General features: G+C 36.0%; 3 protein-coding genes and 1 long non-coding RNA gene across 14 annotated transcripts; 2 read left to right on the top strand and 2 right to left on the bottom strand.

Annotated features, from left to right (window-relative positions):
• Positions 1 to 20: 20 nt before the first annotated feature.
• Iswi (nucleosome-remodeling ATPase imitation SWI) lies at positions 21 to 4,291 on the top strand. The gene has a single exon (XM_034335243.2). It carries the CDS (start codon positions 343 to 345, stop codon positions 3,373 to 3,375), a length of 3,033 nt encoding a protein of 1,010 aa, XP_034191134.1. The 5' UTR covers positions 21 to 342; the 3' UTR covers positions 3,376 to 4,291.
• Positions 4,292 to 5,413: 1,122 nt separating this feature from the next.
• Positions 5,414 to 9,818, bottom strand: LOC117609216 (CUE domain-containing protein 2-A). Of its 3 annotated transcripts, none has more exons than XM_034335257.2 (5): positions 9,671 to 9,818; positions 8,852 to 8,941; positions 8,415 to 8,751; positions 8,174 to 8,350; positions 5,414 to 8,098 (listed from the first exon to the last, which is right to left on the bottom strand). In XM_034335257.2, exons 2-5 carry the CDS (start codon positions 8,938 to 8,940, stop codon positions 7,838 to 7,840), a joined length of 864 nt encoding a protein of 287 aa, XP_034191148.1. In that variant the 5' UTR covers position 8,941; positions 9,671 to 9,818; the 3' UTR covers positions 5,414 to 7,837. The 3 variants fall into 3 exon arrangements, with proteins under 3 accessions (XP_034191148.1, XP_034191151.1, XP_034191150.1); XM_034335260.2 differs by having other exon boundaries at positions 8,174 to 8,347; XM_034335259.2 differs by lacking the exon at positions 9,671 to 9,818 and adding an exon at positions 9,359 to 9,594.
• Positions 9,819 to 10,406: 588 nt separating this feature from the next.
• LOC117609127 (uncharacterized) lies at positions 10,407 to 17,635 on the bottom strand. 7 transcript variants are annotated; one of them, XM_034335040.2, is made up of 7 exons: positions 17,515 to 17,635; positions 16,958 to 17,148; positions 16,610 to 16,862; positions 16,381 to 16,497; positions 12,684 to 12,952; positions 12,258 to 12,608; positions 10,407 to 12,187 (listed from the first exon to the last, which is right to left on the bottom strand). In XM_034335040.2, the coding sequence occupies exons 2-7, from the start codon at positions 17,087 to 17,089 to the stop codon at positions 11,576 to 11,578; spliced, it is 1,734 nt and encodes a 577-aa protein (XP_034190931.2). In that variant the 5' UTR covers positions 17,090 to 17,148; positions 17,515 to 17,635; the 3' UTR covers positions 10,407 to 11,575. The 7 variants fall into 7 exon arrangements, with proteins under 7 accessions (XP_034190931.2, XP_076548096.1, XP_034190930.2 ...); XM_076691981.1 differs by lacking the exon at positions 17,515 to 17,635 and adding an exon at positions 17,293 to 17,416; XM_034335039.2 differs by lacking the exon at positions 17,515 to 17,635 and adding an exon at positions 17,214 to 17,231.
• LOC117609128 (uncharacterized) lies at positions 16,830 to 20,175 on the top strand. 3 transcript variants are annotated; one of them, XR_004582517.2, is made up of 4 exons: positions 17,790 to 17,927; positions 18,107 to 19,244; positions 19,333 to 19,439; positions 19,520 to 20,175. It is a non-coding gene; the product is annotated as an uncharacterized LOC117609128 (long non-coding RNA). The 3 variants fall into 3 exon arrangements; XR_004582518.2 differs by lacking the exon at positions 17,790 to 17,927 and adding an exon at positions 16,830 to 16,912 and having other exon boundaries at positions 18,107 to 19,439; XR_004582516.2 differs by having other exon boundaries at positions 18,107 to 19,439.
• Positions 20,176 to 21,848: the final 1,673 nt, after the last annotated feature.

Raw genomic sequence — 21,848 nt, 5'->3', positions numbered from 1 at the left:
ATTATATTAGATATTTGTATTATCTATTGTCAAAGAAGATTTTTATTATCAAAAATACAGCTTTCTTCGTTAGTGTTGAATTAGAATACATTTGAATATTTGTTGAATTGCCGTGGCACAGCGGGTATGTAGGTATTTATAGATGGCGGTAGTAGCGCGCTTTTGGAGGGATCGCGCAATTCAAGATGGCGGCGATTGATGTTGTGCGTTTATGAACGTCAGTACAGAGACCGGTTGTAATAGAAGATTAATTGTGTTTAAATCGAGTACAAGTTCGCGTAAACGTTAAATCGATTTAGCTTCTATTTTTGCTTATAAAGGATTACATTGAAAGTAAGGAATATGTCGAAACCAGACGAAAATGCCGACACAGGTGATACTGGAGACAATTCGAATGGATCCTCGGCGGAAACCACGTCGTCTCGTGGTGGAGACTTCGAAACAAAACTGGAGACCGATCGAAGTAAACGTTTTGATTATTTACTAAAACAGACTGAAATATTCTCTCATTTTATGACAAACAATCAGAAGGACAAAGCCGGAAGTCCTTTAAAGATCAAAGCTGGCAGGCCTAGAAAACAACCGCAAGAGCCCCAGATAAAAACTGATTCCGGTGATCACAGGCATCGTAAGACAGAACAAGAGGAAGATGAGGAATTATTGGCCGAGAGCAATGCCAGCGTAGCGCCGACTACGCGTTTCGAATCCTCGCCACACTACATCAAGTCCGGTGAGTTGAGAGATTATCAAATACGTGGTTTAAATTGGATGATATCCTTGTACGAAAACGGTATCAATGGTATCTTGGCGGACGAGATGGGTCTTGGTAAGACCCTACAAACTATTTCGCTGTTGGGATATATGAAACACTTCAGAAACATTCCTGGTCCGCACATAGTCATTGTACCAAAATCAACATTGGCTAATTGGATGAATGAATTCAAAAAATGGTGTCCCACCCTGAGAGCAGTTTGCCTCATAGGAGATGCAGAGACTAGAAACACTTTCATCAGAGATGTTATGATGCCAGGCGAATGGGATGTTTGCGTAACATCTTATGAAATGGTTATCAAGGAGAAATCTGTATTCAAGAAATTCAATTGGAGATACATGGTAATCGACGAGGCCCATAGGATAAAAAATGAAAAATCAAAATTATCAGAGATACTGAGGGAATTCAAAACAGCCAATCGTCTTCTATTAACAGGAACACCTTTACAGAATAATTTACACGAACTTTGGTCTTTGCTCAATTTTCTATTGCCAGATGTATTTAATAGTTCAGATGATTTTGACTCTTGGTTCAATACTAACAGTTTCTTAGGTGATAACTCGTTAGTCGAACGATTACACGCTGTACTTAGGCCGTTCCTTTTGAGACGCCTGAAATCCGAAGTAGAAAAGGGTCTTAAACCGAAGAAAGAAATCAAGGTGTACATTGGTCTTAGTAAAATGCAAAGGGAATGGTACACGAAGGTACTAATGAAAGACATAGATATAGTAAATGGTGCTGGTAAAATTGAAAAGATGCGACTTCAGAACATTTTGATGCAGTTACGCAAGTGTTGTAACCATCCGTATTTATTCGACGGTGCAGAACCCGGTCCACCTTACACGACGGACGAACATCTTGTATACAATTGCGGCAAAATGGTAATCCTAGACAAATTGTTGCCAAAGTTACAGCAACAAGAATCACGGGTTCTTATATTTAGCCAAATGACCAGAATGTTAGATATATTAGAAGACTACTGCCATTGGAGATGTTTTCAGTATTGCCGTTTGGACGGTAATACGGCACACGAAGATAGGCAGCGTCAGATCAACGAATACAATGCACCAGAAAGCGAGAAGTTTATTTTTATGCTGTCTACCCGTGCGGGTGGTTTAGGTATTAACTTAGCAACAGCCGATGTAGTTATTATTTATGACTCTGATTGGAATCCGCAGATGGATTTGCAGGCGATGGACCGTGCCCATCGTATAGGACAACAAAAGCAAGTACGGGTGTTCAGGTTTATCACGGAGAACACTGTAGAGGAGAAGATCGTAGAACGGGCGGAGGTTAAATTGCGTTTAGATAAACTAGTTATTCAACAAGGCCGATTAGTCGACGCAAAGCAAACCGCGTTAAACAAAGATGAAATGTTGAACATGATCAGGCACGGTGCGAACGAAGTATTTGCATCGAAGGACAGTGCGATCACTGACGAAGATATTGACACTATTCTACAGAAAGGTGAAGCAAAAACGGAGGAGATGAAACAGAAGCTAGAAAGCTTAGGTGAATCCTCCCTGCGTAACTTCACGGTAGACGCCCCGACTGATTCCGTGTACCAATTCGAGGGGGAGGACTACCGTGAAAAACAGAAGATCCTCGGGCTAGGTAACTGGATAGAACCTCCCAAACGTGAACGCAAGGCCAATTACGCTGTCGATGCTTACTTCCGGGAAGCTCTCAGAGTATCAGAACCAAAAGCTCCGAAAGCACCCAGGCCTCCGAAACAACCTATCGTCCAAGACTTCCAGTTCTTCCCGCCACGACTATTCGAGTTGCTCGACCAAGAGATCTACTACTTCCGTCAGACTGTAGGATACAAGGTCCCAAAGAACCCTGAGCTTGGTTCCGACGCGGCTAGAATTCAGAAAGAAGAGCAACGCAAAATAGACGAGGCTCAACCGTTGACCGACGAAGAAGTCGCGGAAAAGGAGAAGCTGCTCACTCAAGGTTTCACGAATTGGACGAAGAGGGACTTCAATCAGTTTATCAAGGCGAACGAGAAATATGGCCGAGACGATATCGAAAATATCGCGAAGGAAGTAGAAGGAAAGACACCAGAGGAAGTGATGGAATACTCGGCCGTATTCTGGGAGCGTTGCCACGAGCTTCAAGACATCGACAGGGTGATGGCCCAAATCGAACGGGGCGAGGCGAAGATACAAAGACGGGCCGGTATAAAGAAAGCACTGGATGCTAAGATGGCCAGATACCGTGCCCCGTTCCATCAACTAAGGATAGCGTACGGTACCAACAAGGGTAAGAATTATACCGAGGAGGAGGATCGCTTCCTTGTATGCATGCTGCACAAGCTCGGTTTCGACAAGGAGAACGTCTACGAGGAACTCCGTGCCACGGTCAGATCGGCGCCCCAATTCCGTTTCGACTGGTTCGTCAAGTCGCGCACGGCCCTGGAATTGCAACGACGGTGCAACACCCTGATCACCCTGATCGAACGGGAGAATCAGGAGCTAGAGGAACGGGAGAGGCAGGAGAGGAGAAAGAAGGGTGGAAGTATCGGCGCTAAACCCGCGTCCAAACGGAAACAAGAGAACCTGCCTGCGCCGCAAGATAAGCCAAGGAAAAAGAAGAAATAAGAATCGGTTCCTCCGGAAGAACGTTTCTCTTTGTGTCTTCAGACATCACAAACATCTTTTTTTCATTGTTCATTCTTCCAACGATCATTCGTACATCGCGTCGTCCTTGTTCTCATACCTCGTGGCCCACGTATTCAGTGTGATTATTTCATTCTCGGAGGACGATAGTTGAATTCGACAAGCGTAGAAATAAAATTAACACCGGGTATTTACTCATTCGTGTCAAGAAATATAAAAGCACATATTTTTGAATGTAACATCAAAGGATAACTCTTTTTTCTTTTATATATATATATATTTATACGTATAGAGTTTTTTAACTGGTCGCCACGAATACATCGAAGCAATGCTTCTTGGTAAAAAGATCAATTAAGATTTTTCGCAGACAGTTATCGCAGGAACGTAACACGCTAGCCAACAGCAATCATCTATTTAGTGCACACAAATGAAACACGTATGTACCTTGATTTCATTCTCTCCGAGAAACATGTACTGTAATATTACATGAACGATTTTTATTTATTTAATAGCATTTTAATGGCATTGTAATTCGTTTTACGAATAAAAATATCATGTGCCGCATCAGGTGAAAAATATCTGACAATGTTTAACCGAATATACACCTCGTTACGCAACCCGGGGATCCCAGGAACACGAAATCAACGATTCTTCGAACAAGGTGAATCTATTTTTCTTCATACCTATTTCATATATTTATTTTAGAATCTTCAGTAATGAAGGAGGAAAAATATAAATCGGGACACCTGTTTCTAAGTTGAATCTTAATGAGCAATCGTTAATAATATGTCGTAATTATACATACATACATATATATATTGAATAGCAAAGGTATATTGCTTGATCGATTAAAAAAAAATTAAATTAGTCGTAACAACAAAACATGCACAAATTACAATGACGATAAGTATAATAGATTTTACATTTCAAAAGATTTCCACCCCCTTTGTGCAGAGACTTTGATATCGCATATACATCAAGGTTTTGTTTTAAACGTAATTCTAAACTAGTATTAATGTCCTAAGAGGATTTCTACGAATTTTAATACTTACATAAAAATATGACAGCAAATTGATAACGATTGATTGAAAGTAATTGAATGTTACAAATTTTACATGAAAAATAGTATTCGTACATTGTGTTCATATTATTATTAACTGTTGATTATGGTATATTTAATATCTATTCGATGGTATTCCATTGAAATTGAATAAGTAGTAATGATCGTAATGAAAAAAAAAAAATTTGTTTAAGTCTACATGTAAATGCTTACAATGTTGGAAATAATTAAAATTAATAATCATTTATAAGCAGTTACTTTATATCGTGATTTTTCATTGAAAGTATTTTATGAAACATGGAAGATATTTTAATCTTTCGGGTGAATAAACAATAATAAAAATATCCTTTAAAACAAAGGACCATACGTTTCTAATTTTTACATTACATTAATGTCAGTAGAAAAGTAGATTTTTAACGAATTTGACAAAGTAAGATAAAATCGTTAATATTTTTTAATCACTTTTTAAGGCCCCGAAGTTAATATCACCACGGGATGCAATACTCTAATTATATACTTTATAGTTAGTATTACATAAGATATCATTGTAATAATAAACATTCAAATAAATATTTGTTTCTTTTAAAATTAAGTACATTGATACAAAAACGAATTCTTTCCAAAGTGGAACACTATATACAAGAGATTTTTTTAAATTTTATCCTTGCGTCAATAAAATACCTTCAAACAAAAAAAAAAAGTAATTGTTTATAATGCTTAACAACAAAACAAGCCATTAAACGTTTTAAATAATAGTAATTATTTATGACAAAACTTATGTATGTAAATAGTATCAATAAATCCTAACTTTTATGCAATCTTAATTTAACATTCATAAGAAATTACTTAACCATCATATGTGTCATCGATATTGCTGATTAAAATACACATATGTTACATTAAAGAGAGTATGCACAAAGTTTCGCGAGAAACTAAAGTACTTCACTTTATGGTGATTGCTTATTCTACTATTTTTATGTATTTTTTTTTATGTTTTCCTCCATTTCTGTTTTTTTTTTTTAATATCTATCATATCGCTATCTTACTTTATTACATGTGTTTTCGAAAAATCATACAGCAATTTTATTCCGTCTGAGATTAATCGGCAGTAGAATATATTTAGTTTACAACGAATACAGTATGTTGTTATTAACAATTATTACAATTGTTAGAAATAATATGATTTATATAATCATCTATGGCAAGGATCGGCTCAACTGTAAGTCTGTAAATATGAATTTTAATAATCGTAAACAGTTACATTAATAAAAAAGAAATATTTTTAATAAAATAATAATAGTACACGAAAAATTCAATGAAACAAATGACTGAATCATATTAATAATAGGCTCAAATAAAATATAAAAGTTATATTTTTCAATTAGTTACAATTTTTCAATATTAATTCATAATTGCAATAATCATCGTAATTTGGTGTTTCTATCAAGTCATTGTCAAAACACGCACTCTAGCGTATATTATTGAGTGTACATCGTTCACTATGTAGATATTCAAAAATTTTAATGATTACATCTGTCTACACTTTAAAGTTTGCAATAATAGCAATAACAATAGTAATACTGGTAAATTATATGGCGCGGTAAGCATTTTTTTATCTCGCTTAGATATCTAATACATGTATATACTTTATATATATATATATATTTCTTTTTCTTTTTTTTTTACCTACCTAGTACGTATACTAAAATTCATTATTGGAAATCTACAATTTGATAATTTTTGCAATACCCAAAGATTCAGTATGCACACAATTCATTACAATTACAGTAATGATACCTCTTTTTTACAATCAATATTGTATTGAACTTTTAGTGAATTCTGATTATATTATAGACAGTAATTCTTACTATGCATGCTTAGGATAGTTATATTTTTTTATTTGATCAAATAAATATGCACATAAAAATTCCTAAAATTTTTTGTTATATTTCATTTTATTTTAGTGTTTTTTTTTCGCAAGGTCCTCTTGCAGAGATATCATATCACGTATTACTTTTATCGTTCTTAAATGTAATTTCATTACATACATAGTAAGAGAAAAAGTGAGTGCTTCACTTAGTTCTGACGACATTTCGAAAAGAAGATCAACCGAGTGTTCTTATTTATATATAACGTTATAAAATATACAGTTCTATCCTATTCAAAGAAATATCAGCACATGTCATGAACTTAATAATACCAGTAATGTAACAATCATTCGGTACTCACTGAAAACATAATGACACACGCGGTATGCTTAATAAATAAAAAGTGCATATTATTTTGATAGTGAAAGAGTATACACGTATGAAAAAATGCAAATTAAAATTATCGTTAACTAATAAAAATGTTTAAAAAAAAACTTTTATATAATAATTATATAAAATAATAGTAATAAATGTTCAGTTAAATCGACTTATTGATAGAAACTTTCGAGAGTAAGTCGTATTTAAAATCAAATAAAAGTTAATATCTACTTTCCTAAAAAATAATAGAACCCTCACACGCTCTTAACACGGATATGGTACCGTCTTAATCCCATCTAAAATACCCTCTTGATTTTTTAATCAATCAACTAATTAACTAATCAGTGTACTTTTTGACTTTTGATTACGGGATACTTATATCCTTGGATACGACTTACACTCAGTAGCTTTTATCAGTAACTAACGCGAGAAACTGGATCACGATGACCTCGAGAATCTGATTCTAAAATCGAGTCTATAGTAGCCACCTTGTATACCGTACAAAATGCTGGATTTACAAAATTCACCAATGATTCTATTTTTCAAACATTAAAAAATAATAAAATACTGTAAATCTTGTAGAAACTACTTTAAAATAAATAATTTTTTGCGATTGATCATTTATGGTATTGCTGTTATAAAAGCACTGACCTAACAACTGTCCACAAAACAAATACTCTTGTGACGACTATACATTCGATAAAAGAGAACAAAAAAATCATTAAATCGTAAATTAAATATTATAACAGGTACTTATACTGCAGTGTAATGATAACGGTTAAAATTCGCAACGTACCGTTAAACAAAAATGTTCAGCAGTAAACGATACGCTATATATACGGTTTAAAATGCTACAGATCTCTTGTGTCATATAATCACATAAAAATAATATCACGCATCGAAAAAAGAAAAACGAAGAGGACTTCTTAAATCGATAAAAGTGACTGAACAAGACGAATGTATCTTTAAAAAACAAAAAAAGAAAAAAGGAACAAAATAGATAGTGTTGTGCACGTAGAAATTCAACACCCTGTCCATATTCCTCTATAAGCAAGATAAGAGAATCTAAGTGAAAGCCTTAATTTGAAATCAGATGCCTCCAAGGGGGTGGATCGGGGGGTGGAGGCAAAGGGACTGGTTACGGTCGGGAATGACCTTTTTTCCTGCCACCTTCGTTGCCATCTTCCTCTTCACCGCCCCTTCTGACTTCAGTATACCGTTCACCTTTCACGCTCACGATCTTGTTATCAAGATAGCGCACTAACTTTTTTGGTTCCGTTTTCGGAGCTACTGGACGATGCTCTCGTGAATCGTCATCCCTATCAACGTAACTATACCGTGCAATGATACGCGATTTCAGTTCTTCGTCATTCACTCTGGCCTTGTTACGGCCGTTTGGCTGTCACAATATAATGTTTTAATCAACGGTAGTTGAAAGGAAATAGAATCAAGAATAGATGATCGAAATACTTACTGTTAAAAATGTAAGATTACTGACAATACTTTGTCCTGCCTCTTGCCGATGCAATGCAAGCTGTGCTGCCTTTGCTATGTCACCACTTGCAACTGCCAAACAATGTCTAGCTTCCGCTAGACTCGCAGCTGGAAACATTTCTTGCAAAAGTGCTACTTGATGCCAGGAAGATTCCTGCTGTGAAGGATAAATTGTTATACTTGAGTAAATAAGCGATTATTAAAAAATATAGGCAGCTTACTTCAGAAAAATATTCTCCGCTTGAATCACTTCCAGCATCGCTTGTTTCTGAGAGATGATGAACTCTCATTCTTTGTGTACCAGGAGGTAATAAAGCAGTTAAGCTAATATGACTTAAAGGATCATGAGGTTGGCAATTCTCATTCTCCTTACTCTCTTGCCGTAATTTACTTTCAATATCCAACAACCATTTGGATACTGCTTCTTTTTCAATGGTAGAAAATTCAGGAAGACAAGCAGATACCATTTCGCATAATCCATCAACATCTAAATCTTCCTCCAACGCGCTTTCTTCTACCATACTCACCACATAGCTTAAAACAATGTCGTCTATTAAACTGAAAAAAATAACTTCATAAATTACATAGACAATGTATTTATAGATCCATAATAGGCAAGAGATGTTTTCTATGGTTATCTATTCTTTAATGTTTGTACCTTAACTGGGCAGTGGGTACTTCCTTTCTCACAAAACTAAACAAAGACTTCTTCACTAATTCTTCCTTTTCATCCATTGTACGATTCATCCTAAAATAATTATGTATCAATTTAGTCTTTAAAAAGGCATTCACTGTTAATACATAATTAATTTAGTATTTTCTCATTGTCTCATTGAATTACAATATTTTTAAGACAATTAATTATTAAATATCTTCTACAAAATTACTTAAATTATTATTGTTTAATAAAACTTTCGTTTTATAGTTAAACTAATTTTCCAGCAAATGGTTTAATATATATAGCTATTTCCTTCTCCCTGGAGAATAAATTACAATTTATGAATTACAATGTTCGCGTACGAACTTGTCACATCCGTTCGATTAATTACGTTGTAAATTTTAATCATATCGGCATTGAGAGTTAATAAATGATGTAAACGTTCGAATTTTATTTCAAAAACTTCGATTTTGTAAGTTAATCACAGTTGAACGATTAGCATCCTACCTAGGTTAAGAAAAATAAGGCAAAACCGATAACATAGAATCTACGACGAACTTGGATTTAACAAAGAACCTTCGTCGAAGCCTTAATGCTTTATAAGAAATGAAGGGCATTATTTTCTAGCGTGTCGAAATGTAAAAAATAAATGAAAAGGGTAATTGTGAAAAACGCAAAAGGACAGGAAGAAATTGATAGAAAGGTGGTAGCAGCGCCGGTCACCTCAAGCTTTAACATCTACGTCCGTCTCTGAAGACGAAAGGATTTCGTGAAAAATCCGTTAATATAATCCATTGTAAAAATGCAGAGAATACGAACCTGATCTTATTTGCTTTTTTCAAAATCCCTGGATTATACTTGAAGCTTAAAACTGATAAAAATTTCGTATACAAACAACGTTCCTCGATTTGACAGTTCGGCAAGGGGAGGGGTAGAGATCATGTGGCGCCATCATATTGTGCGACCCACTTTGGGATCAAATCAGCAATTTCAACAATAAGAATTTAATTATGGAACGAATTTAAAAATAAATATCCTCACACTGAATAAAATAATAGTCTCTACTTCTAACGAACAGTGAATATATTTTTTTCTAACTAAATTTTCATATATATATATATTATATTATTATAAGTACAAAGAATTCGATTTGTTGAATGCCAATATCGACCATGGTTACCCTTCAATTTCTATAGGTATGACATATAAATTTTAATTTAAATATTTAGAATCGATTTAAATAAATAAACGATTATTTATTCATTCATTGTTGTCAGGTTTTTAGAATTATACAAATCTATTTTAATTGCAATTATTAAATGAATATTATTATAATACTAATTTATAATTATGCCAAAACTTTGGTCAAGTAATTACTGAAAATACGGTATCTTTTAATGAGATAAAATCAACATAACAATCTAAATTTTATATTCTTTTAAACTGCTAATTCTAATATCATTTTTAGGGAAATTGTAAGAACACAGTTTTATTTGCTATATACTGCTATAGCAATTTATTTATAAGACATAATTTCACATGTTATAATGTACATATACTTTCCGGTTATATATGAATTTTTTACAATAAACGTAATTTTGCAACTATTTTCGATTTAATACGTATCATATACTTAGAACGCTTACATTTAAGCATAATTTGAAACATATATAATTAATTAATTCCAAATTAATTTAAAATAATAATGATAATCTAGGAACCTAAAACAGGTGTTATAACGCAACAGAAAATATGATAACAAAGAATTATCAATCTACACTCCAATGAATCCATCTTACAATCTTATCTAATGAAAAGGAATTTTTATCACACCTTATAAATGCATCGATTTTTCATTGATTCAGTAACAAAATTAAATATTTCGATTCGATAAAAATTATGAAAAGATTGTAAAACTTATTAAATGATGTCAACAGGTGCAACTAAAACTTTCATTGTGTTTGTACATATCAGATTAAAATACAGAAAGTTTACTTTCTTAGAAACAATTTAAGAATCGATTAATTAACGTCTAATCGACCACCGATATTGGTATACGAATTACAATTTTATGGAAATATAAAAGTATGGATTAACTTTTACGCAAATAAATTATGATTACACTTAAAGACATTAAAGGTCATGTACAATACTCGGTTCCTAAGTGTCACACAATAAAACTGGTTATACATACTTTTATAAATATGTACAATTAATCAATCATTATCGTTTAAATCGTACTTTCCAGCGTAATCGATTGTATAGAAATATGAATTTTGAACAATGAACTCGCAGAAAACGCTTGAAAGATATACACGTATATATGTATAGCTGCTACAATTCATATAGCAAGTGGTAAAAATAGTTTTACTTCTTCAACCGCATATATTCTTCTATTTACAACATTAATGAAATATCCTTTCATATTTCTCTAAGAACGAACGACTGAGTTTTGATACATATATTTGTTCAATCGGAAACGAAGCTTAAAAGCTTGTTGCAATGATAGATTACGTAAAACAATATCACAAAAATAATATATGTATATGTGTTTAAAAGTGAATCGATAAAATGAATCTCAGGCGAAGAATTTGTAAGGTACTTTTATAGCAATAATAATTAACCCTAAGAACCTTTCAAAAAACTAAAAGCTCGAAACGTAAATCTCGTTAAATTCTTTCTCATAAACAATAATTGAAGCACTGAATATTATAGATCATCTTACTAAACAGGTTTTTTCTCTTTTGAACATGGTTCCTTTTCATTTTCGCTTCTTTCACCGTCTTCAAGCTCGACAGAACTATAATCTCTAGATTCCTCTTTGTTATCCTTATTGGATGCCGTTTCCGTTTCTTCGACTATGTCTTGTTCCTGGTCTAAAAAGTCTGTAGGTACAAATTCCATTTGGTCCTCGCTGTCGTTTATATCCGGTGGTTCGGGTATCTCGCAGAAATTAATTTCCCTTTCGCCATCGATCACCTCGTTGCCACCCGGATCATCTTCTTCGTGTAAACTCATTAGTTTGTCGAAATTCGACGGTGTCGAACAGTCTTCGGTAGTCTCGGGGAATATCTCGGTTGGGCTTAAAGGTATATCCAGCGGTTCCATCTTCACTGTAACACCCGGCGACGTAGGTGTTACGGGTCGTTGTAAGCGTATCTTGGTAAATGGTTTTGGTTCGGTGGGTTCTGTATGTTGTCGCTTTTGTGCACGTTTCGGACTAGAAGGCGTAGTAACGCCAGAAGTAGAAGCTTTCTCTTTGGTCTCTGATGAGGCTCGAGGAACTGGTTGAGATACTGGCTTTGATTGCGGTATAAGTAACGGTGGCTTTGGATTCTGTAACGATTCATTTCATCAGACAAGTGTATCATTATTTTTTGGAAGGGATAGAACAGTGGTTTTTCACCTGAGATGAAGGATTTGGTCCAGCTAATCCTTTTACTTGTAATGCTTCAGCTGCATTCAATAGTTGTGGCAGTTTATCATGGGCAACGTTAACTTCACCGCGATACATAAATTTGACTAGTGCTTCAACCTCCCAGAATTTCAGATCTTTCATTAAAATAATCGGATGCTGACAGGGGTTTTCGCGTAATAAATCCGCTAGATAATCGCTGCACGACGATAGTATCATCTTGTGACATTTTAACCAACGGCCTTCACAGGCCAAGGTAACATCAACGAATTGCTCAGAGTCTAACAAAGATGGGAAACTGTTTTGCATGTTGCTATGATAACTGTTCCATCTTAAACAAACCTGAAATAGAAAATTATGATTAATTGAATGTATGTGCGATTTTATATCTTTTACTTTCATTAAATTGATCTATACCTCTGTAGGCTGTTGGTGTACAATGTTATGAGGTAATCCTTGAGTGGTTTGTCTAGGTGGCATTTTAATGGTTGTAGGGGCAACTTGTTTTACTTTAAGGGGTATTGTTTTTAACACAAGTGTCTTTGGTTGTCGTTGCTGTTGCTGTTGTTGCTGTTGCTGCTGTATAGGTGCAGGCGCAATATTCCTGAGGTGAGGTCTTACCAAGGACTGTGCTGCTATTCTTATAGTTTTACCAGTTGTATTGGACTGTGATGGTGATTGTAATACTAAAAAGAAAGAGGCTCTCGTTATTCATAATATAAACAACCAGATTCACAAGAATACTAACGATAAGAAAAAGTACATCTTCCTATGTTACAATGATTCTCCAGAAAATATCAAAAAGGAGTCCCAACAAAATACAAACAATCGCACAGACTGTTTGATACTCAAAAAAAAATTAAAAAAAAAAAAAAAAAAAAAAAAAAATAAAACAAAAGTAGAAAGCGTATCAAATACAAATTACAATATTATTTATGTAATGCGTACAAACTTTATTCTTGTATACTCTAAACTCATACACAGAAACTACAGTATTTTTACCAACAAGTCCAAACGATTGTAACTATTGTTACACAATGTCACTTTCTCCTGATGAAAATCACCATTGAGAACCAACTATCATTACCGTGATAGCGACTGCCAATGAGTCTGCCACCGTGATGTACCCTAAGGTGACGATGAAGGTTCGTGGTGCCACACTGTCGTGGATTAGCACCGCCTCTGACCACGACCGCTCCACATATACGGCACTGTGCACGCAGCGGATCGTTCGCGCACAAGTCAAAATGTGCCCAAACCGCGCTCGGGTTGGTCATAGCACGAAGACTACGTGCATGTGAACGAACACGATGCGTGCTAACCGTATGACGGTTCGTCAACGGAGGTGGCGACGAAGAGGACATTTCGGCCCCCTCCAGATAACAATCATCCTCGTCCTCCGGTTCCTGTTTCATGGCTATGTCCTCGAGCCTGATACCCTCCAGGATATTCTCGTTCGAAGACGTGGCGGTGACGGTTCGACGATTTCTGTCAAGTTGCTCCTGCAGGAGACGGCGGGCAGTCAGCTTCACGGTGTCCTTACAGGCCACCAGTACAAGCCGACCCGCCGTCGTGGCCGTTTTGCTCGTTTTCGCGCTCTTTTAGATCCCGATTCAACGCTGATCGTGTTCCCGTATGTTCTCTCTACGGGACGGAAAAACACGCGACATTCTCAAAACACTATCAAAGATAAATATCCTTTTTCGGACGATTTCATATGAAAACATTTTTAAATGATTTGCCCCCGAAATAATTTAATTAGATTACGATTGAGGTATGGTCGATGATAAATACAGCATTCAACTCGTTTCGAATTGAGGGAAAAATCAAAAACCATGTGGTTATTATTAAATGACGATTCAATGATAATCAACTGAGCATTTCCTTTTATGAGAATGCGAATGAGAGGTATCGAGAAATAAAATACTTTTTATTATTTCATTATCCGATTCTACCCGAAACAATACATCGTTAAAATATCCAGTAAATTCTCAATTTTTCAATATAGGATCTTTATACCTGGTAAAGTGTAGATTATATTGCATAGTTTTAAATATATAATAGATATGTTATTTCTATTAAAAGAGCCAACAATAGTCGTCTGGCGAATAGATAAAACACATACGCGCGTTTACGCACTATCTTTCTTCCCTCTCAAGGTTTTTCTATTGCTCCCTCCTCTTTTTAGCACACCGTGTCATTCAGCAGACGACGTACGGATAATACGTATTAACGATTTATCCGATGAGAACGTGCGATAGTACGGTACACGTATATTACGCAGACAGTAGATCGATATATATTATACTGAAAAATTGGAAGCATAAAATCGGTAAAACAAAAAAAAAAAAAAAAGGAGAAAGAATTTTTTCTACAAATCTATATGCATAATCGTAAACGATCCAAAAACATTTTACACCATCTGTAAAGCCTTTCTTCTCTTCTCTTCTCTTCTCCCCCTCTCTTTCCTGTTTCTAAATCTCCCCTCCCTTTAGCCATCTACAAACGACGTTTCCGTCTACACGTTCCCTCGGATCTTACTCACTCCGTTTCTCTCCTTCTATCTCTTTCGCATTCTCTTATTCGCTCTTTTCTTCTTACTTAATCACTCCCTCTCTCTTTCTTGCCTCCCCGAAGATCTCTTACGAGCGACCGGCTATAAAATGGCAACCGTTGCGAGCGAGCACGGGTATCGAGTGGCACACGCCGCTGCTACGTTGCTTGTCTACCGTACCTCTGCTTTTTTTTTCTCCTTCTGTCTTTGTTCCTCTGCTCGTCGTTTCTCGCAAGTATCACTTAACCCAATCGAATTCGTTCGATTCGCGGCTACGAACCGATTCGATTTCGTGCTGCGTCCCGTCAACGAGAGCCGTTGTTACCGACGACGACGACCACGCGACAATTTATCGATCCTCGGACCTAACGATTACCAAACGGGTGATATTCGTATTTTTCACGTATGTATATCGAAACTTTACCTCTTCTCTTCGATATTCTCGATAAAATCGACACACTAGCCTAACTGTGTTTTCAACCTGTATATCTTATCTCTTTTGCCGTGCAAACGTTCCACGATTTACCGGTATCGAATTTTTCGTTGTTCCTTGTTCACGGCGGCCGGGAGGGACACAGAACCGCTAAAAATTCTCGTTCTTTCTCTGTTTCGTGTGGTATGCCTTCCGAACGTATATAAATATATATGTATATTCGTCACGACCGGAAGATTGTTGCCGAACGCAATGAAAAATAGTGTTAGCGAATAACGCGTCTATCTGAACTCGATCGACAGAATCGTTACTAACAGCGTAACGTTTTCTTCCCAACGAGTTTCGACAGTGCTCTCTCGCTACGAGAGCGGAACGATTTTCCTCGAAGCCGAACCCGGGAGTGACTAAAATCGAAATCGGTGAACGAACAGGGGCGCGTCAGGGCGCGCATGTGCGACGGCGCCGCCGGTCGTCGACGCATATTATCCGTACCGTGTTTCGTGTTGCTATCGTGTGCGCGTTCCCGGGTCTCTCTTCGCTAAGGAATTACTAACCGACCTGATCACGTTCGACTCGCTCGGGCTCACCGCACGGATTCTCATCGATCGGCAGCTTCTACGGCTCCCTTTTTTTCGCGCGCATCTTCAAGATGCCCGCCATCTTAAGACAAAACACAAGAACGCAATTAAAATGCGTCGCTCGTTAGTCGACTTATCGTTTTCACATTCTAACGCGGTCAATTTCAAATTTACCAAACCGATGATGGGATACTATATGCGATTTTCAATCGTTTCAATCGCATATACTAATTGGACGATTATTTCATGTTAAAATTCATTCTTTTAATGAAATTTTACAACTGTAATTTCAGTAATATACAGAGAACGATCCTTTAATTTTAATATTTGGAAAGTTATTTATTTTTAACGAATTTTAATCTTTAACCATTAAGCATTTATTTACTACTAAAATTAAGGAATTAGATTAATTCTTCTGGAGAACCATTCAACGAAATAATATTCTGTATAACAATTTATTAAATACATTAAAAGCTAGAAAATAAATTGAACAAAACACGCATTTAAACGTAACACATTATAATACAATATTGTTTAATAAACACTTACCTTTTCTAGCTGTCGTTCGCGTGGTCCGCCGTCTTCCTTCCTGCTCCTCTGGGACATCATTTTCTTTATGGATCATCCGTTGTGGTGCATTCATAGAATTCTGATTCCCTTCTAAATCTGTGGAACACGTGACGCTTTTATAATGGTAAAAATAATAATATTTTGCTTCGTCGATGTTCTGTAGAGAAGACGAATTAAATGGACGTTGGACAGAAGATCGTAAACTCACTTGTTAATACGCAAGGTTTGCCAAGAGCCAAGTATCGTTTCCTGGCAACCTGAGCGGCAGCGAAGTCTGGCTTATGGTTGTGCTCCATACGTACCCTCGGTTTTGTACAACTCGTAGTCGTGATAAGGCTACCTCTACAATGCATCGTTCTGCCAACGCATCTCCATCGTATATTATACGGTTGCTTTTTGTGCAACGTGTACATAAAACCGCGATGGATCAATTTTGGCCCTCCCTTGTTTGAGAGGACTACCTACAATTTATACAAATGGCTATTACATTAAAAGCAGGTACCTAAAAATTGTAAGTATGATCAAAAATATTTTCAAGCTTCGCAAGATTTCGTACTTCGGCAACGTTTGGATCATCTTCGCCGGAATTCTCAGTTAGAGGAAACGATGTAGAAGCCTCTTCCTCGATCTTCACTTTGTTTTCGTTGGACGCACTTTTCACGCGTTGCGGCATCTTGTTGTTCCTCATATTCCTATTTTATTCACTAGTGTAATCTTACTGCACCATTTTTCTTGTATACCATTGACCTAAAACAACAAAACTATAATTTAATATTAAACATTTAATCTTTTTTTAATGTTCAATTTTCTACCTTTTACGTTCTTATAAATAGATTATAAACAGATTTCAGTTTGCGCAAAAAAAAAAAATATTCAAAAATATAGTTTTACGTATTTAGCCTTCCCGAGCAAAGTTTCTGGATCCGCCCCTGTAGTTAACCGAGTTAACGACATTTCAAGAACAAGAAACGTTTTATCTGTCAGCCGTTTAAGCTTCTGTTGTTCATCAAGAATAAGACGATTCTTTCATTATATACCGATGCCACGATTTTCGCAATTGCCTCCGCCTGCCTCGGCTTCTGTTACTATGAAATCGCTTAAACGTCTGCGTACCTATGCACGGTCCAAAAATAGAACGAGACAGGAGATGAACAGAAACGGGTCTATAGAAGCTGGGAAATCGTGCGCGCTAGAAATCTTAGCGTGCTTCGTTTTCTTTCTCGAAACAATTATTTCTTATCGTTTCGTTTTCCTACTGTTTTTCTCGCTCCTCATTCTTTGATACGTCATCTGTTTTGAAGATGAATACTTTTGTATTGTTATATATATATACACATATATATATATGATCTGCATTAATCGTGATGGAATGCAAAGTATCTTAAGACGTTTAAACGTCTGTTTTAAAAATTAGAAAAACTACCGCAGAGTTCTTCTTGTTTCAACGCCGTAAAATGTTATCATTTCCGGAAAGAAACGCTCGCTTCCGGCGAACATGAAACTGAGGAACTTCAGTATCTTCTAATGTAAGACTACATTCAGCATTTTTTTTTTTAAATATACATATTTGATCAACTTTCTTCGTGTTGAATTCTACCATTTATCAAATGATTATACTTATAATGAATTAAGTATTTAATTATGTGTAATTAAGTAACAATACTCACATATTATTGATACGATATTCTATTTACAAAATCCGTAGGAACGTCCGCTACGGCGATACACGCGAATAAGATAGGACCAGTTGAGAGAATAAAAATGGCAAGTAAAAACAATCTTTAACTCGTAGCTTTTTTTTTTCAAATAATTTTAATCACACTTGATGATTCTCGATCACGATCAAGATGAATCGATATACAGTAGCTCGCGTAACAGTCGAAGTTAGGTTATAGCCGTTTTCATTGTAACTGTTGAATGGTCAACGAAAATGGCGAAATGCTGGTGATCGGATCTTGCGCAATAAACGCCACGCTATGGAACGAGAAATATGGCACTGGATAACCGCAATCGATGAACCTATGGCACCTGTGTTTATTCATGCGATTTGAACGATAACTTGACACTTTTATCGTTCATCTTATAATAATTTTCTTTTTCATAAGTAATGTGCTTTCCATCTACTCTACAATGTAAGATTTAAATACATACCTGTACGATATGCGCGTGTATGGAAAAAACTGACAGCAGCGACACGGTTGCACTTTAACTAAACACACACATATGTATGGTGTACGTATTTATACCTTTTGATATGTACATTTTAGCATACCATGAAAGATTTGTTTATTCTATGGTTGGTGGTTGTAAAAAAGAGATGGACGAAAGAAAGAAAGAAAGACCATCTCGTTTTAGTCCTGTTAGGGGACTTGTCGGTAAGGCTACCTAGCCGGTTCGCGCCTTAGACGAATGATTGTTAACATCTTGTAAGTTTAGATTTCTTTTTACATCGAAAAAGATTACTGAGAGAACTGTGTTTAAGAGTTTTTATAATGGACGCCATAAAATGACCAGTTTTCAATTGGAAGGTAGATAGTATAATAAAGGGGAATGAACTGGATAATGCTGAAGTAAAAGGTTTAATATTAAAGTAATAATGAATAGGTGACATATGTAGGAAAGGATAACTAGTGACGATTAACGAGATTGTTATTACAGATATCCTGGTAGCAAGTGTAAGGATCATTGCTACAATTTTTAATGGCCACATTCAAGTTCGTTATAGTCGCGTATACGAAATAAGGAGATTCTGGTTTAGTAAAATTGAGAACATCCGTATCGTTACGAATAAAAGCTGTTAATAGTTAGCTGCATAATCATGTTTTGTCATTGAACGAAGTATAGTAAGAGGATGTGCTGTGATATTCATGAAACTTTGAACTACTTATTAATATTGATTATTACGTTAATGAACATCCTTTAATTCTTCAGTAGGTTTACTCTGACTACTTTTACATACTCAATAGTCTGTCTCGATTTTGAAGTTATCTATGGATGAACTGAATTTTTCAATGAAGATCAAACTATACGAAATCATAGTAAGTACAAAAATCTTTGTTCTTGTCACTTATATGGCGTTCGAAAATTTGAAAATTGACCATCTTTTCTTCTACGGTAGCTGCAGTTATCTTTTCTTGCTACCTGCATATTCTACGTTAACTGACCAATGCACAATTAAATGTGTTCAACTACATTTGACTATACAACATCGCTGCCAGATGAAGACTTTATAATGAAGCTTTCTTATTCGACCATTTTCGACTTATTTCTGGCAACGGTGACTGATACTACATCCTCTATAAAATCACTAGGATAAGGATGAAGAATATAATTATCCGCTTCGCGCTTCGGCGCGTTAGACCAAATTAAAACCTTAATTACAGTTTAATTTCAAAACTAATTCGACATAAAAAGCAGTCCCGAATTCGACCATTGCGCCATCCATATACAAACAACGAAAACTACTCGATAACATACCGACAGGTTTACCGAAAGCAGATAAACAACCAGCGCCATCTAATAAAAATCGGCGAAATCTACTCGAAAATTGATCGAACGAGTTCGGTCAATATCGGGTCAGTATGATAATCGTACCTGTTTTACCAGTTCCTCTTTTACCGCATCTCGCATAGACTACTGAAAAGACATAATTTTGACTCCCTCTGACCATTTTTTATAAATTAATTAAAATTAGTACAAGACCGAAACATCATTAAAATAGTTGTAAGATAAACTTGTATTGACCTCACGTGCCTTGATAAATAAATCATTTTAAGAAAGCAACTACGTTATTATTTAATTTATCCAATTTCCTTTCCGAATTATTTATTTAATTTGCACAATTTCTGTTCTGGGTTATTTATTTAATTTACACAATTTCTGTTCTGGGTTATTTATTAAATTCACGTAATTTCTTTCCTCAGTTGTTTATATATATACAACATTCAATAACTGATTGATTTTTAATAAATTAAAAACATAATATACATGAAAATCAAACTTAAAACACAGTAATAACCGCTCAAAATGAGAAATTTGACCTAAATCGAGGTGCGACCTTCTTAGTCTTATACCGACAGCCGAGGGATGCGGATCAACTTGACAAACATACTCTCTAATTTCCTTTCGAACTTTATTTAATTTATCTGCATCCCTTACACCCTCGCATCACTTACATCTCCGCATCCCTTACATCCTTATATCACCTACATCCCTGCATCCCTTACATCCTTATATCACTTACATCCGTACATTCCTTACATCGCTTCATCCCTTATATCCCTACATTCCTTACATATCTTTATCTCTTACATCCCGACATTCCTTCCATCTCTTCATCCCTTACATCCATGCATTCTTTTCATCCCTATATCCCTTACATCTCTGCATTCCTCACATTCCTGCCTTCTTTATATCCCAACATCCCTTACATCCCTGCATCCCTTACATGCCTGTATCCTGTACATCCTTGTATCACATATATTTCTGCATTCCATACATCCCAGTACCTCCCTAAAATTGAGTTGAAATTTTTGCGGCTATAAGGCCTGGGATTTTATACAAATTTGGTTCCTTTTTTCACCACCAGAGGGCGCTGATCCAACATTGAAATTTTAGTTCACATTTTTGCCGCCAGAGGGCCAGAAATGGAGCAAGGTTTAGTTCCCCTTTTCGACACCAGAGGGCGCTGATTCGACATCGAAATTTTAGTTCACATTTTTGCCGCCAGAGGGCAAAAATTACGGCATGCTTTAGTTCCTTTTTTCAAAACCAGATGGCGCTGATTCGACATCGAAATTTTAGTTCACATTTTTGCCGCCAGGGGGCCAAAATTACTGCATGCTTTAGTTCCTTTTTTCAAAACCAGATGGCGCTGATTCGACATCGAAAATTTAGTTCACATTTTTGCCGCCAGAGGGCCAAAATTACTGCATGCTTTAGTTCCTTTTTTCAAAACCAGATGGCGCTGATTCGACATCGAAAATTTAGTTCACATTTTTGCCGCTAGGGGGCGCTGTTTTTTTCGAAAAAAGGAATTAACTTACCTTTACTTACCTTTACTCGAAGCTGTCTTTATAATATATTTATTATAATGGATGCAGAGATGTAAGGAATGTAGGGGTGGAAAGAATGTAGGCATGATAAGAATGTTGGGATTTAAGGGATGAAGAGATATACGGAATGTAGGGATGAAAAGAATGTAGGGATGTAAGGGATGAAGCGATGAATGGTAAGGAATGTAGGGATGAAAGGAATGTGTGGGTGGAAAGAATGCAGGGATGTAAGGGGTGCAGATATGTTACGGAACGTGGGATGTAAAGGAATCCCGTAGGGGCCCGGGGCTGTGGCCCTGGTCGCCACTGCACGGGGCCCAAGTGGTGCCGGCAGCGGGTGTGGCCCCCGATGTCGGCGGAGGGTTAAAGGACCCTCCCTACCGCCCTAGTGCA

Source organism: Osmia lignaria, chromosome 14 (assembly GCF_051020975.1).
Source record: "Osmia lignaria lignaria isolate PbOS001 chromosome 14, iyOsmLign1, whole genome shotgun sequence".
Classification (NCBI taxonomy): Eukaryota; Metazoa; Arthropoda; class Insecta; order Hymenoptera; family Megachilidae; genus Osmia; species Osmia lignaria.
This window is presented reverse-complemented; position numbering and strand designations above follow the sequence as displayed.